The sequence below is a fragment of the Oncorhynchus kisutch genome, linkage group LG9, assembly GCF_002021735.2.
Source record: "Oncorhynchus kisutch isolate 150728-3 linkage group LG9, Okis_V2, whole genome shotgun sequence".
NCBI classification, from domain to species: domain Eukaryota; kingdom Metazoa; phylum Chordata; class Actinopteri; order Salmoniformes; family Salmonidae; genus Oncorhynchus; species Oncorhynchus kisutch.
The window spans coordinates 31,525,871-31,543,258 of NC_034182.2; the positions used below are offsets into that span (position 1 = coordinate 31,525,871).

Genomic DNA, 17,388 nt, shown 5'->3' on the forward strand with positions numbered 1-17,388 from the left:
GAGGGTAGTGAGGTCTGCACAACGCATCACCGGGGGCAAACTACCTGCCCTCCAGGACACCTACACCACGCGATGCTACAGGAAGGCCATAAAGATCATCAAGGACATCAACCACCCGAGCCACTGCCTGTTCACCCCGCTGTCATCCAGAAGGCGAGGTCAGTACAGGTGCATCAAAGCTGGAGCCGAGAGACGGAAAAACAGCTTCTATCTCAAGGCCATCAGACTGTTAAACAGCCACCACTAACATTGAGTGGCTGCTGCCAACACACTGTCAATGACACTGACTCAACTCCAGCCACTTTAATAATGGGAATTGATGGGAAATGATGTAAATATATCACTAGCCACTTTAAACAATGCTACCTTATATAATGTTACTTACCCTACATTATTCATCTCATATGCATACGTATATACTGTACTCTATATCATCGACTGCATCCTTATGTAATACATGTATCACTAGCCACTTTAACTATGCCACTTTGTTTACATACTCATCTCATATGTTATACTGTACTCGATATCATCTACTGTATCTTGCCTATGCTGCTCTGTTCCATCACTCATTCATATATCCTTATGTACATATTCTTTATCCCCTTACACTGTGTATAAGACAGTAGTTTTTTGGAATTGTTAGTTAGATTACTTGTTCGTTATTACTGCATTGTCGGAACTAGAAGCACAAGCATTTCGCTACACTCGCATTAACATCTGCTAACCATGTGTATGTGACAAATAAAATTTGATTTGATTTGAAAAAAGAAACAGAAAGTCCTTGTTCTAATTCTTGACTAAAACTACACACATCAGATTTAGTTTTATGATTCTAATACGTTTCATACAATCATACAGTGACAGGGTAGTATTCTGTTAGTTATAGTTCTACGTTAAATGTATACATCATTTAGTCATTATTCATAAAATTCATAACAATCTTCAAGACAGATATCTAGTTTATTAGAGTCCCTCAGCCATTTAATGCTTCTCTGGTGTTATTCCTCATTGTCAAAACACAAATCAATCATAGTAAATGCTTTTTGAGGATTCTCCTCTAGTAGGTGTTTGTCAATGCAGACAAACATCTCAGTTGGGGATTTCTGCTGTACTATACTGAGTTGAAAATCTACGAAAGGTAGAATTATGGAAAACAACGTATCTTTTGGTGCCACGTGATGAATTATTTTGATTAGATTTGTTTTAATATGCTCATCATTAGGCTGTATAACAGGTCTTATTTGCACAAGAGCACCAGCATGAATAAGTATCCTCACAATATCCTCTCTATCATCCTCCACTGCAATGTCATGTGGTGTAAGCCCAAGTGGGCCTATGGCATTTAGTTCAGCTTTTGCTACGATCAGTCTCCTCACTGTATTGACAGGTGCTTTGGACATTAAGGCATAATACAGAGGAGTCCAAAGATTGGATGATGGTTGGTTGGGGTTAACACCCTCTTGTTGAAGGTATGTACATATTTCTTCATTTGCAGACGCAACAGCAGCATGTACTGTATTGAGGGATTTGTCGGCTGTGGTGGTAGTGGGGGTGGAGCTGGGTTCAGCAGTGTTGCCTGCAGGAAGTCTTTTAAATCAAATGTGTGTGCCATAACTACTCATCGGCCATGAATTATTTCAATGTAGAGACATCTGCGGGAAGAAAATCTGAACTGTAAAGCTTACAGGGAAACAATGATATTTCTGAATACATTGTTAGAACATAATACGTATGTGAATAATAAAATGTAAATCCAAGGCAGAGTTTATCAGACAAATGCTGATTATTTTACCTTATGCTAGCTATTACTGCCATCACAGTTTGACAGCTTGACAGCTTGACAGTCAGGTGCATACCAAATAACTTTATTCTCTTCCAAGGGTGGCATGGTTTAATAATTAAACCGGCTTTTACTGCAGGTTGTGGCATTACAGTTGACACCAGAACATCAGTGCCCATAACATGTACTTTTCTGATACACAAAAAAATACAATGTTTTTAGTAAAGATTATGATGTGATTATGTCAAATGTAGGATTTGTATTTATTCACTTAATAACTCGCCTATTAATCAAGAAGTTGGAAAACAAGTTACAGTCACAACAATGTCATCTCCTGAAATATAAACACGTGTTAATGTAAGTATTGCATGTCAGTCTTCTTTCCAATAAAGACATACAATTGCATTAATAAGGCTATTCTAGTCACTTACCTCGCTCTCTCACTATTACTGCTATAATCTATAACTTGGAAAGAGCAACATTCACTGCAATTTACTCCAAAAATCTACCTTACAACCTTACATTTCTCTTAAAGCACCTCTAAATGTACTTTGTGGTTAAAAAAACAACTCCTCTTTCAAGCTGTAGCTCCACTATAGTGTCCACTCTACTGATGAGGAACAGACATCAACTATCACTTCTTCCTGATACCCAACTCATGGTATGGCAGGTAACTTGAGCACTCTAGCCAACACCTCTGGTCGTTCCAGGAAATTAGTGCCTTTTGCATCCCTTTGGTGTTTTAAGTAGAAATAGTGCACCAATATTGAATTTGAAAAGCCTGTTATATTAAATGACGTGCCTTTTACTGTAGACAACATGGAGAATTCAATCAATCAGATGTTTAATTTCAGTAGACTTGCTAAAGTGCCAAAATTAAGCATTTTTACATGTCACAAGCCGATACACAATTCCCCCAAAATTAGAGGTGCAGCTATGGCGTTCTGGACAGATCTGGCCCATGTAGCCTATATTTTAGACAACCACACTGAATCACAAACGTAGTAAGTACATTTTTCCAGTGCTAGTAGGAAATACAAGTGCAAGATTTTAAATTTATTCAATTTATTCAAATTTATTCAATTTTTTTTGTCTGGGTCAGGAGGTCACAGCCGCGGAAGACAATAAATAAGAGGGTTCTGCCAGAGACTCAAACACAGAAGACTTTCACTCAAAACACCAAAAGTGGTACCGATCTACTTTCCCAGTGTATCGAGAGGGCTTTTATTTTGAAGGTGAAAAACCGGAAGTTCAATTTGTGTGACGTACACGTACAGCTGTACACTGTTGTTGACATATACGATTATATCTCCGTTAGCTCTAATAGTCCAAATAGTGTACTTTCAAAACATTACAGGTAGTTAGTTTAACTACTTTAAAATAGTTATTTGTAAGTCAACCTCGTGCAATATCAGGTACGAACATGACAATTCGGTAAAAGTTATTCTTTTTTTATCAGCTACAAATTTGTATCCAACTTATTATCCTACTCAAATGACATAGCTGGCTATTTCGCGAGGTCATTTTGCAGTTTTGGCTAACGTTATCTATAAACATGAGCAATCTTGTATTCTGGAGTCAAGGTAGCTCCGAAGTGGATTGGTGTGAAGGAAATTATGTTATTTACCCTGGAATTGCAGAGTTCTACAATACGGTAAAGATGTTCCTGGTTGAAAACATTTAAACTTTTTGGGGGGCTTCAGGCCTAATGTCATGTCTAATGTGACATTAGATATGTTCAATCTGCTCATAATCAATTTCCTCCCCTATATTTTGTTCTTCATTGCAGATCAGCAACATACTGTTTTTTATTTTGCCACCTATTTTGATGTGTCTGTTTCGACAATATGCTACACATTTCAACAGTGGGATATATCTGATCTGGGCTTTGCTGGTTGTGGTTGGTAAGTACTGCTCTAACTTTTAAATGACACTGCCAGAACTTAGCAGGGATGTGAACCAGAATTTGGCTTTACAGGAGACTTTGAATCTCCTTTTAAGCACAGGAAGCAGCCATTCAACATGCCATTCACTAGCTGACTCAACTCCACGATTTATGGAGTTGAGTGGCAACTAGTGTGGGTGGACTGGAGGCCCGATGTCACATAAAATTATGTTTTTCTTTAAAAACCTACTGATTTCAGCACCTGAAGAGTAGCCCAGCAGATTGTGTATTCTACTCACATCGTACTCTCTGTAAACATTGTCTCTTCTCCCAGGCATTGGATCCACTTACTTCCATGCCACCCTTAGCTTCCTGGGCCAGATGCTGGACGAGCTAGCCATCCTGTGGGTGCTTATGTGTGCCATCGGCATGTGGTTCCCAAAGAGATACCTGCCCAAGAGCTTCCGCAGAAACAGGCAAGTGACATACACACCGGTGGAGGCTCCTCAGAGGAGGAAGGGGAGGACCATCTTACTCAGTGAATTTAATAAAAATATAAACAGTGAAACATTAAAGTGATCCTTTTTAGATAAAACTATAGTAAATAGTTGCTAATAGTAAATGTCACTAAATAACTGGGGGTTAGCGATGAAGGTAGTAGCCTTCTAGGGTAGCACAGGACAGCTGTTTTCTGTCCTCCTCTGGGTGCATTGACTTCGATACAAAACCTAGAAGGTCCCCTTCCATAGACTCCACAGTAATTATGATAACTTCCGGAGGATGTCCTCCAACATTATTTAATTTTTAAAATTGTACCTTTATTTAACTAGGCAAGTTAGTTAAGAACAAATTCTTATTTTCAATGACGGCCTAGGAACCGTGGGTTAACTGCCTGTTCAGGGGCAGATTTGGACCTTGTCAGCTCGGCGATTTGAACTTGCTACCGGCCCATTAACTGACATGTTAGCCAACCAATCAAGGTATCAGAGAAGGAATCTAGTACTGAAAGCATAAGCTACAGCTAGCACTGCAGTGCATAATGTGTGGTGATTAGTGGACTTAAAGCGAAACACAGTAGTGGAACAGTTTTGAACATTTAATTTCTGCAAAAAAATAAGGAGAAGCAGGAGAGAGAAAGAGAGAGCTATCTAAATTTTGATGAATTTTAAAATTATTTTTAGTTTACCTTTCACTTATTAAGCTAGCTGGGGTGGCAGGGTAGCCTAGTGGTTAGAGCATTGGACTAGTAACTGAAAGGTTGTAAGTTCAAATCCCCGAGCTGACAAGGTACAAAATCTGTCGTTCTGCCCCTGAACAGGCAGTTAACCCACTGTTCCTAGGCCGTCATTGAAAATAAGAATTTGTTCTTAACTGACTTGCCTAGTAAAATAAAGGTAAAATTAAAATGACAAATTAAATAGCTAATTTAGCCCACTCAAAAAGAGAGGAATGCTATTTATGTTAGCTAGCTGGCTAAGGCTATCCAACACTGCAACTCTTCCAAGTCAAGGTAAGCTTTCGGTTTTATTCATTTATTGCCAATGGGGCCCGCCGGTGTAACTGCTAAAATGCTTGCTGTACACTGTACTGTGTGTTTTTACACATTGGATTGTGGGTGTACTAACGTGTTAGTTCTAGTAGCTATGTTGACTATGACGTTAGCTAATATTGTGACAACGATGTAGGCTGTGTAGCGGTTAGCGGTCATGGTAGGAAGGTTTGGCTTGGAGAGTTGTTTTTTCTTCACAACAGACAGCTGTTGTGTTGTGCACTAAGTTCACAAATGAAGGAAAAAGGGGAGGGGAGGAAGTACCTTATTTACATAAGTATTCAGACCCTTCGCTATGAGACTTGAAATTGAGCTCAGGTGCATCCTGTTTCCATTGATCATCCTTGAGATATTTCTACACATTGTTTTGAGTCCACCTCTGGTAAATTCAATTGATCAATCAATAAAATGTATTTATAAAGCCCGTTTTGCATCAGCCAATGTAACAAAGTGCTGTACAGAAACCCAGCCTAAAACCCCAAACAGCAAGCAATGCAGATGTAGAAGCACGGGGGCTAGGAAAAACTCCCTAGAAAGGGCAGAACCTAGGAAGAAACCTAGAGAGGAACCAGGCTCTGAGGGGTGGCCAGTCCTCTTCTGGCTGTGTCGGGTGGAGATTATAACAGAACATGACCAAGATGTTCAAACGTTCATAGATGACCAGCAGGGTCAGATAATAATAATCACAGTGATTGTAGAGGGTGCAACAGGACAGCACGTCCAGTGAACCAGTAGCCACAGGCAGAACAGTTGAAACTGGAGCAGCAGCATGACCAGATGGACTGGGGACAGCAAGGAGTCATCAGGCCAGGTAGTCCTGAGACAAGGGCTCAGGTCCTCCGAGAGGAAGAGAGAGAGAGAATTAGAGGGAGCATACTTAAATTCACACAGGATACCATATTAGACAGGAGAAATACTCCAGATATAACAGACTGACCCTAGCCCCCTGTGACAAACTATTGCAGTATAAATACTGGTGGCTGAGACGAGCGGTCGGGAGACACTGTGGCCCTGTTCGACGATACCCCCGGACAGGGCCAAACAGGCAGGATATAACCCCACCCACTTTGCCAAAGCACAGCCCCCACACCACTAGAGGGATATCTTCAACCACCAACCTACTACCCTGAGACAAGGCCGAGTATAGCCCGTGAAGATCTCCCCCACGGCACAAACCCGAAGGGGGCGCCAATCCCAACTACTGAAGAGATGAGCCTTCAGTAAAGACTTAAAGGTCGAGACCAAGTCTGCGTCTCTCACATGGATAGGCAGACCATTCCATAAAAATGTTGCTCTATAGGAGAAAGCCCTGCTTCTATCTGTTTGCTTAGAAATTCTAGTGACAGTAAGGAGGCCTGCGTCTTGTGACCGTAGCGTATGTGTAGGTATGTACGGCAGGACCAAATCGGAACGATGGGTATGAACAAGCCCATGTAATGCTTTGTAGGTTAGCAGTAAAACCTTGAAATCAGCCCTAGCCTTAGCCTTAACAGGAAGCCAGTGTAAAGAGGCTAGCACTGGAGTAATATGATCAAATCTTTTGGTTCTAGTCAAGATTCTAGCAGCCGTAAATAAATTGAAGTTTATTTAGTGCTTTTTTCCGGGTGGCCGGAAACTAGAGTATTACAGTAGTCTAATCTAGAAGTGACAAAAGCATGGATGAATTTTTCTGCATAATTTTTGGACAGAAAGTTTCTGATTTTTGCAATGTTACAAAGATGGAAAAAAGCTGTCCTTTGTCCGAGGTTAAAAGTAAAACATTTGCCGCCATCCACTTCCTTATGTCTGAAACACAAGCTTCCAGGGAGGGCAATTTTGGGGCTTCACCATGTTTCATCGAAATGTACAGCTGTGTATCATCCGCATAGCAGTGAAAGTTAACATTATGTTTCCGAGTGACATCACCAGGAGGTAAAATATATTGTGAAAACAGTAGAGGAACTAAAATGGAACCTTGAGGAACACCGACATTTATAGTTGATTTGTCAGAAGACAAACCATTCACAGAGACAAACTGATATCTTTCTGACAGATAAGATCTAAACCACGCCATAACTTGTCCATATAGACCAATCTGGGTTTCCAATCTCCAAAAGAATGTGGTGATCGATGATATCAAAAGCAGCACTTACGGTCTAGGAGCACAAGGACAGATGCAGAGCCTTGGTCTGACACCATTAAAAGGTAATTTACCACCTTCACGAGTGCAGTCTCAGTGGAGTCTAAAACCAGACTGAAGCATTTCGTATACATTGTCTTCAGTAAAGGCAGTGAGTTACTGCGCAACAGCTTTTTCATTTTTTTTGAGAGGAATGGGAGATTCGATATAGGCCGATAGTTTAAAAAAAAAATAATAATCTGGGTCAAGGTTTGGCTTTATTACTGCCACTTTCAGTGAGTTTGGTACACATCCGGTGGATAGGGAGCCGTTTATTATATTCAACATAGGAGGGCCAAGCACAAGAAGCAGCTCTTTAGTTAGAATAGGGTCCAGTATGCAGCTTGAAGATTTAGAGGCTAAGAGTATTTTCATCAATGTGTCAAGAGATATAGGATTAAGCAACTTGAGTGTTTCCCTTGATCATAGGCCCTGGCAGTGTTGTGCAGACTCAGGACAACTGAGCTTTGGAGAAATACACAGATTTAAAGAGGAGTCCGTAATTAGCTTTTTAATGATCATGATCTTTTCGTCAAAGACGTTCATGAATTGATCACTGCTGAAGTGAAAGCCAACCTCTCTTGGGGAGTGCTGCTTTTGAGTTAGCTTTGCGACAGTATCAAAAATACATTTGGGATTGTTCTTATTCTCCTCAATTAAGTTGGAACAATAGGATGATCAAGCAGCAGTGCGGGCTCTTCAATACTGCACGGTACTGTCTTTCCAAGCTAGTTGGAAGACTTCCAGTTTGGTGGAGCGCCATTTTCCGTTCCGATTTTCTGGAATCTTGCTTCAGGGCTCGGTTATTTTCTGTATACCAGGGAGCTAGTTTCTTATGACAAATTATTTTTGTTTTTAGGGTTGCGACTGCATCTCGGGTATTACGCAAGGTTAAAATTAGTTCCTCAGTTAGGTGGTTAACCGATTATTGTACTCTGACATCCTTGGGTAGGTGGAGTCTGTAATGCCATCTAGGAATCTTTGGGTTGTTCGAGAATTTATAGCACGGTTTTTGATGATCCTAGGTTGGGGTCTGAGCAGATTATTTGTTGCGCTTGCAAACGTAATAAAATGGTGGTCCGATAGTTCAGGATTATGAGGAAAAACATTCAAATCCACAATATTTATTTCACGGGACAAAACTAGGTCCAGAGTATGACTGTGGCAGTGAGTAGGTCCGGAGACATGTTGGACAAAAGTCGATGATGGCTCTAAAAGCCTTTTGGAGTGGGTCTGTGGACTTTTCCATGTGAATATTAAAGTCACCGAAAATTTGAATATTATCTGCCATGACTACAACGTCCGATAGGAATTCAGGGAACTCCGTGAGGAAGGTTGTATACGGCCCAGGAGACCTATAAACAGTAGCTATAAAAGTGAGTAGGCTGCATAGATTTCATGACTAGAAGACAGTGTAAAAAAAAAAGTGTAAATCAAAATTTGTTATCGTAAATGTTAGCAATACTTCCGCCTTTGCGGGAATGCGTGGGGGACATGGACCCAGATTCACAAAACACTTCTTACCCAAAAACTTAAGACTCTTAAGAAAAAAGAAAAGAAGTTGATAAGATAGTTTGTAAGTGCAATTCCTCCACAGTATCTCAAGATTTCATGATTTTCCTACAAACTTGTCAAATATCTAATTAGAATGTCTTAAAATGTTTGTTGCTAGGCAACCGACAATCATGTTAGCTATTTCCTACTTAGATTACTGTTCTAAAACATGTTCTTAGGTTTAAAATAATCAATACGGAAACTTTCAGATGAACTTTGAGTGAATTAAACATGTTCAATTGCATTCATGTGTTTATTCTCTCACTGCCTGAGTTTAAGATGAGGATTTAGCTATCTTGGAATTAAGAACAAATCTAAAAATGTTTTTTTTTCAAGAATCTAATTTCTTCTTAACTTTTGCTAAAGGATAAACAAACTAAATAGCTTCACAACATTTCCAAGATTAACTTTCTTCATAAATCTATAGTTAAGGAAAAAATTGCAGTTAAGAAGAAATGTATTTTGAAGAAGGTTTTGTGAATCTGGGCCATGGTCACTAGTGTAACCAGGAGGAGAGGCCTCATTTAACACAGTAAACTCATCAGGCTTAAGCCATGTTTCAGTCAGGCCAATCACATCAAGATTATGATCAGTGATTAGTTCATTGACTATAACTGCCTTGGAAGTGAGGGATGTAACATTAAGTAGCCCTATTTTGAGATGTGAGAGATCACAATCTCTTTCAATAATGACAGGAATGGAGGAGGTCTTTATTCCAGTGAGATTGCTAAGGCGAACACCGCCATGTTTAGTTTTGCCCAACCTAGATCGAAGCACAGACACGGTCTCAATGGGGATAGCTGAGCTGACTACACTGACTATGCTAGTGGCAGACTCCACTAAGCTGGCTGCCTGGCCTGCACCCTTCTCATTTTGGAGCTAGACAGGGCTCTAACTCCTCTATGTTCATAGATAAGATGAGAGCACCCCTCCAGCTAAGATGGAGTCCGTCACTCTTCAGCAGGCCAGGCTTGGTCCTGCTTGTGGGTGATTCCCAGAAAGAGGGCCAATTATCTACATATTCTATCTTTTGGGAGGGGCCCGGAAACAGTTTTCAACCAGCGATTGAGTTGTGAGACTCTGCCGTAGAGCTCATCACTCCCCCTAACTGGGAGGGGGCCAGAGACAATTACTCAATGCGACACATCTTTCTGGCTGATTTACACGCTGAAGCTATGTTGCGAGGGGACTTTTACTACTATCTGTACTTATTGGTGGTGTCGTGTCTTTGCTATGCCAGATTAAGTGATATGCTATTCTATAAAATAATTTCTACTGTAATTAATATTACCTGATTAAACTAATCATGTAAATGTAATTAATTAGAAAGTCAGGGCACCTCGAAATAATGTTTATAGAGCTGTTATCTTCCGAATAAACTCTTAAAGACCTGGTAGTCTTTTATATCAATAGCAGTCAATATTTAATCCTCACTTTATTCAGTCTCATCTGAAAGTTGTCAATTTTTGGTTATCTTCACCAACCCTGGCTAAGAAGTTTAATCAGCAATATAAAATGTGGTTTAATTATTTATTTACTAAATACCTAAATTATCATACAGATTGTATCATTGAATACTAATTGTCACACAAGAAAACGTCCCTGGTGGACAGAACCGTTATGGCATTGTGGCTGGTTACACAAAGAGAGAGGGTTGAATGAAAGCGCGGGAAGACTGAGTAACAAAGGGAGAAGCTATGCTATCGTAAATACAGAATCTTATGCATTCTAAATAACCGCCCATTTGGAAAAGGAAAATGCAAGGAATATTTACTCTTGAGCTGCGCTTCAATTGGTTGGTTGTAGATGGAAGGCCGGGTTGCCCAGCAGGGATCTCTTGTCCTCTGAAGAATGTCTCTGGTGGTAAACTGGAAACGTTGTAGTATCGTCGTTGTGTGTTAGACTGGATACGTCGTCCGTCCTTTCCTAGCCCACGTTTACAGCAGCTGCTGCTAACTCAACGGCTAGGAGGTATCACTTCTGGAGTGAATAAGAGTTCAAAGTTCATACCAAGTTGCCATACTTAAGCTCATGCTATATTCTGGCTGGTATAGTCGAAATTCATCTTTTTGGCATGTCGATCGTCACCTTCATGTAGAACACAATGCTAATTTCTTTAGGTTATTATCTTAGCCCATTTAACGTAAGGACTGTCGTCCTCCTGTCCTCGGAACACAAAGTTACATTTTTGTACAGGGGCTTATATAGTGGTAGGAGAGAGGGGCATGTTTCATAGTTTACAACCAATGTCTGATCACATGGGCGGGCCACTGAGTTGAGCCTAGTTCACTTATGAAAACCAATTCTCTCATTTAGAAGCTAAAATTAAATTTAATCTTTTCACAAATAGTTTCATATTTAAACATTTAAATTGCACAACAATTCCATGTGCATCTGATAACTAGAATGTGTAGACTTTCCAAGATACAGTTTGTCATCCTATCATCAGTAATAATGTCTCAGACGCCAACTGATCTGACATCATATTCATTAAGTACCAGCGCATATTTTCAAATGGTTGAATTACCGAAATATGATTCCGTTCCCCACCTTTTGATGTCACCAGACTCTCTCTCTATGTTAACAAAGGGCTTTCCAATAGCCACTCTGTAGAGTAGAGAGAGAAAAGGGGGAAAGGTATTTATGGGGGGTCATAAACCTCACCAACGGCCAACGTCATGACAGTGGCACAGACGCTGTTTCATCCTTTCCTACACTTAAATTACCCTTGCCTAACGATTGCGTCTGAAGCTGGGCTTCCAGCACGGCTATCCTTGCCATAAGGCGATCATTCTCCTGTATATTATGAGTACAGCGACTGCAATTAGAAGGCATAATGTTAATGTTACTACTTAGCTTTGGCTCGTGGAGGTCAGGTAGAACCATGTCCAGATAAAGCGTCCAGGGTGAAAAAGTTGAATGAAAAAAGTAGAGCAATGGAAAAAATATAAAACAGTAATTAAAATGTAAAAAACGTAACGTTGGCAGGTAGCAAAGAAACGTTAGCAACAAACCGCACAGCAGCACGTAAACAAGTCTACAAGTTGTGACCGGAAATTACGACACAACAATCATGTGTGTCTGTGAGTCGGAGATGTACGTAGTCAGACATACGTTGGACATGATTTGGTAAGGCACACTCCTGTCTATATAAGGTCCCACAGTTAACAGTGCATGTCAGAGCAAAAACCAAGCCATGAGGTCGAAGGAATTGTCCGTAGAGCTCCGAGACAGGATTGTGTAGGATTGATCCAGAAGGACAAGCATCTTTATTTTTAGTTTAATCTTTATTTAACTCGGACGACGCTGGGCCAGTTGTGCACCGCCCTATGGGACTCCGAATCACGGCCGGTTGTGATACAACCTGGATACGAACCAGGGTGTCTGTAGTGACACCTCTTGCACTGAGATGCAGTGCCTAAGACTGCTGCACCACTCGGGAGCCCATCTCTGTAGCACTCCACCAATCAGGCTTTTGGTAGAGTGGCCAGACAGAAGCCACTTCAGTAAAAGGCACATGACAGCCTGCTTGGAGTTTGCCAAAATGCACCTAAAGGACTCTCAGACCATGAGAAACAAGATTCTCTGGTCTGCTGAAACTAAGATTGAACTCTTTGGCCTGAATGCCAAGCATCACATCTGGAGGAAACCTGGCACCATCCCTACTGTGAAGCATGGTGGTGGCAGCATCATGCTGTGGGGATATTTTTTAGTGGCAGGGACTGGGAGACTAGTCCGGATCGGGGGAAAGATGATTTACCTGATTGAGAGCTTGAGAGGATCTGTAGAGAAGAATGGGAGAAACTCTCCAAATAATGCCAAGCTTGTAGAGTCATACCCAAGAAGACTCAAGGCTGTAATCTCTACAATACCCAAGAAGACTCAAGGCTGTAATCTCTGCTTCAACAAAGTACTGAGTAAAGGTTCTGAATACTTATGTAAATGAGATATTTCCAGTTTAAATGTTCATACATTTTCCAAAATGTATAGAAAACAGTTTTGCTTGGTCATTATGGGGTATTGTTTGTAGATTTATGATGGAGAAAAACAATTTAATCCAATTTAGAATAAGGCATAACATAACAAAATGTTGAAAAAGTCAAGGGGTCTGAATACTTTCCAAATGCACTGTATATTCCTTCTTTATAATTTTCCCCCAACCCTATCACCCCTCACCTAATTGGAGTAAACTAATGGACAACAATACTTAGGCTTCTACTTCCAGGTTATACCTACTGCATATATTTTACGGACAGTAGATTTTACATTAGTTATCTTTTGTTTATTTTTTTGGCCCAGCCTTCAGCTACCCTCAACCCCTCTCATCGATCTCTGAAGACCATCCAGTTTTGATTTCTAGCTGCCATATAGTTTTCCATTGGAATGTTTGAGAAAAGTTCAATAGTTTCTACAGATTGTAAATGAAAGATAAACACCTTTGCTAAGAGTATTATTGATCGATTGACTATGACTATTTGCAGAGTTATCTCCAAGTAAATGTTGCATTTTTTCAGCGATTCCTGAACCTGTGACCAAAATGGGCAGTACAAAAACAAGTGATCTAATGATTCAGTCTCTTAGCAGCAAAATCTGCAGAGCTGGGATAGTTGTATATATATTACATTCAATTGGTTGCAAGAATTTTGTGTAATTTAAATTGAAAAACTCTTACGTTTTGAATCCGGAGTCATTTTATGTATCAGTTCATAAACCATGTGCCATGGAATTGGTACATCAAAATTCTCCCAATTATTTTGATACCTGTAAGGTGCAGCTGTCAATTTTTAAAAAATCCTTTTTTGGTCAGAACTACTGTTACCGCAACATTAGCAAGCTAGCTAAATGCATGATGTCCTCAATAACAAAGCAGGTAGCTAGCTTCGAATAGTCCAGTCAACAACCCACTTGCCAACTTGCTCAAGGTCTAACTTAGCTGTGTTACACATTACAGTGGTATTGACATGGGCATCGTATCGTACTGTGTTGGCCAAACAAGGTTAATAAGCTAACTGCATGCCCACAATGATAAAGTCACTATTGCAGGCAGATTGTGTGCACTATGCATTAAACGGTCTTCAATATGGTTTGCAGTGAGGGGCTTCAGATGTGCCAAACCTAGGAGACGCTGGGTTATAAAAACGAGTATTCAGTCAATGCAAGCTAGCTAGGTGTCTGTCCTGAAAGCATTAGCTACAGACATCTAGGCTTGTTAAGTGTCCACTCCTATTAAATAAATTGCAGCTAGTTGTGAGACTTGCCATGATGCTGCCAATGCCCATAGTAAAATCATGCTCTGTAGCTAGCTGTTCAGCTAGCTAGCAAAATATTCATCAATGATAGTCCAAGACCACAGCAAGCTCAACTATCTGGATAGCTAGCTCACCTTGCACAGTACATATTTTTTGTACATTTATTGTTCATGCCATGTTACCTGGCTAGTCTCGAACAGGATAGCCTTCTAAAAAGGCTCATCTTTTCATATATTTTTTATAATTGTTAAAATGAAAACAATCTCAATGAGGCTACTAACATGCATTGTAATCTGGGCTGCCTGTCAGACGAACCATTCAAGTGATGTCATTGATGACACGTTATCAAGATGGCGGTACACAGTAGTCAGATGAGGCAATTTTTTTTTTTTTTACATAAATATGACTTTTCAGCAGTTTTAAGGGTAGGAACATGCTTCTTTATCACATTTGGTTATCAAAATCACCTTAACTTCAGTTAAGGTAATCTTTAAACGGTACAGACCGCCACTGATACACACAGTTATGCTTGCAAAATGGCATACATTCAAGTGAAGTGAGTTAACAAATAAAGGGTGTTTGATTATTCCCATTCTGATCTATTTATGTATATTGAGTGACAGCTCAACTTCTTCTCTCCCCCAGGATAAGGTTCAAAGTGGTCATTGGGATCCTCTCAGGAATAACCACAGGACTGGCGTTCGTCAAACCTGCCATCAACGCCATCTCTCTAATGAGCCTGGGCATCCCCTGCACCGCCTTGCTCATAACTGAGATCAAGAGGTCAGGGCAAATTCAACATTCAATTGTATGTCATAAATTGTGCAGTGGGTCAGTTAAAAAAAACAAATATCTGGCCATAGTTTGGACAAGCCTGCAATCAACATTTCAATTCTGAAACGCTCTGTAAATGTGCGTGTGTTGTCTGTAGGTGTGAGAACCTGCGTGTGTTTAAGCTGGGTCTGCTCACTGGGATGTGGTGGACACTGGCATTGCTGTGCTGGATCAGTGACAGGATCTTCTGTGATATGTGGTCCTCTGTCAACTTCCCCTATTTGCACTGTGCATGGTATGTCCAATTTTAGTACTATTACATGGAAAGTGTCATGCCAGGGGTCTTAAACATTTTCTGCCTGCCACTTGATTTAATCTGCCCCCACTTGTGTGATTGACCCCTGATGAACCCCTCTCTGTTTCTGTAGGCACATACTCATCTGCCTTGCTTCCTACCTTGGGTGCGTGTGCTTTGCCTACTTCGACGCAGCCTCTGAGGCCCCAGAGCAGGGCCCTGTGGTCAAGTTCTGGCCCAGTGAAAAGTGGGCCTTCATTGGGGTGCCCTACGTCACTCTTCTGTGTGTCCAGAAGAAGCACTCTGTCAAAGTGACATAACCAGTGTACTGTAAGTCTTACCAATGAACTAGCATACTTAGAATCATTCTTTTTTTAAACAAGGTCTGCAAAACTCACAGGGTTGTGGAAAGCTTTCACTGCCACATTTGTTTAAAATAAGCTTTCTAATAATTCTGATAATGGATCTTTAGAGAGATCGCTATTTTTTCATTATTTAACAGTGTTCAACGATAGGAATATCTTGATCAAGTTTCCTGATAATTTCCTAGCTATATAAAACTCAATGATAATCTAGAGGGAAGAACTACATAGATAATGGTAACCTTATCCTAATAGTTGCAGTCTCTCTCTCCCTCCGTATCCAGTTTTGTCACATAAGTCAGCTAGCATTAGTATCAGTGCTGCTAGCTCCAGATATTCCATTTTCATGCATACCACAGTTTGTCAAAAAAATGAAGAGGATCGTATTGATCCCTATTGACTGAATTGTTCAATGTCTCTGGAGTCAGTGATTTTATAGTTGTATCCATGGCATTGTTATACTTACTCATTTGACTTATACGCTGAGTGTACAGAACACCTGCTCTTTCCATGACAGACTGACCAGATGAAAGCTATGATCCCTTATTGATGTCACTATATGATCCCTTATTGATCCACTTCAATCAGTGTAGATGAAGGGGTGGAGAGAGGTTAAAGAAGGATGTTTAAGCCTTGAGACAATTGAGGCATGGATTGTATATGTGTGCAATTCAGAGGGTGAATTAGCAAGTCAAAAGATTTAAGTGCCTTTGAACAGGGTATGGTAGTAGGTGCCAGGTGCACTTGTTTGTTTCAAGAACTGCAACGATGCTGTGTTTTTCACCCTCAACAGTTTTCCATGTGTATCAACAATGGTCCACCGCCCAAAGGACATCCAGTCAACTTGACACAACTGTGGGAATCATTGGAGTCAACATGGACCAGCATCCCTGTGGAACGCTTTCAACACCGTGTAGAGTCCATGTGCCAGCGAATTGAGGCTGTTCTCAGGGCGAAAGGGAGGGTGCAACTCAATATTAGAAAGGTGTTCCTAATGTTTGTATAGTCAGTGTATAGTAAACGTATAGCCTATATCAGGGTTTCACAAACTCGGTCCTGGGCCCCCCCCACCCTTGTTGCATGTTTAGTTTTTTTGCCCTCTGATTCAAACAACCAACTCATCATCAAGCTCTGAATATTTGAATCAGCTGTGTAGAACTAAAGCAAAAAACCAAACTTTCACCCAGTGTGGGCCCCAGCACCAAGTTTGGGAGACTCTGGCCTATCTTATTAACGTGTGTGTGTGCATATATAGGTAACATAATCATTACATTTTCAGTGTTATTTTAGCCATAATTATTACTGTTAAATGTTACATTTCTTATTTCAAGGGAAGTGTGCAGTATCTATAGTGTTCTAAAGTATTTCTGCTCAGTGTTGTCTGGTTATTGTGATAAATTGCAGAAGAGTATATGCAAGAATTTGTGCTGCAAAAGTATTTTGCAAGGTAGGCCATTCTGAAAAGAGACTAAAAGCAGTATTATCATGTTTAGTATGGGATATGAAGTACTCTCCCTGACAACAGCCATCATAGGTGTTATGGCAGTGGCCAAACACATACCAGTGCCAATGTGGTGAAAATATGTTACTTTTCAGAAAGTGCCTTTTATTTTCCTATTATAACAGATAGGTTAATATAATGTGTGTTTGGAAACAAAGATGGAAGAATTTCTCATTACTTTTTACATTTTATTTTGTGTAATAAAACTGTTCAACATTTACTAAACCCTTTGTCAATGGAGTGCTTTGTCCCTTGAGGAATAGCTATATGAAGGATTT

General features: G+C 40.3%; 1 protein-coding gene across 1 annotated transcript; it reads left to right on the forward strand.

Annotated features, from left to right (window-relative positions):
* The first annotated feature begins 2,940 nt into the window (after positions 1 to 2,940).
* On the forward strand, positions 2,941 to 17,335 carry LOC109880997 (alkaline ceramidase 2). The gene is made up of 7 exons (XM_020473169.2): positions 2,941 to 3,437; positions 3,573 to 3,687; positions 4,003 to 4,144; positions 14,824 to 14,961; positions 15,110 to 15,247; positions 15,381 to 15,577; positions 16,403 to 17,335. The coding sequence occupies exons 1-6, from the start codon at positions 3,339 to 3,341 to the stop codon at positions 15,565 to 15,567; spliced, it is 819 nt and encodes a 272-aa protein (XP_020328758.1). The 5' UTR covers positions 2,941 to 3,338; the 3' UTR covers positions 15,568 to 15,577; positions 16,403 to 17,335.
* The last annotated feature ends 53 nt before the right edge of the window (positions 17,336 to 17,388 follow it).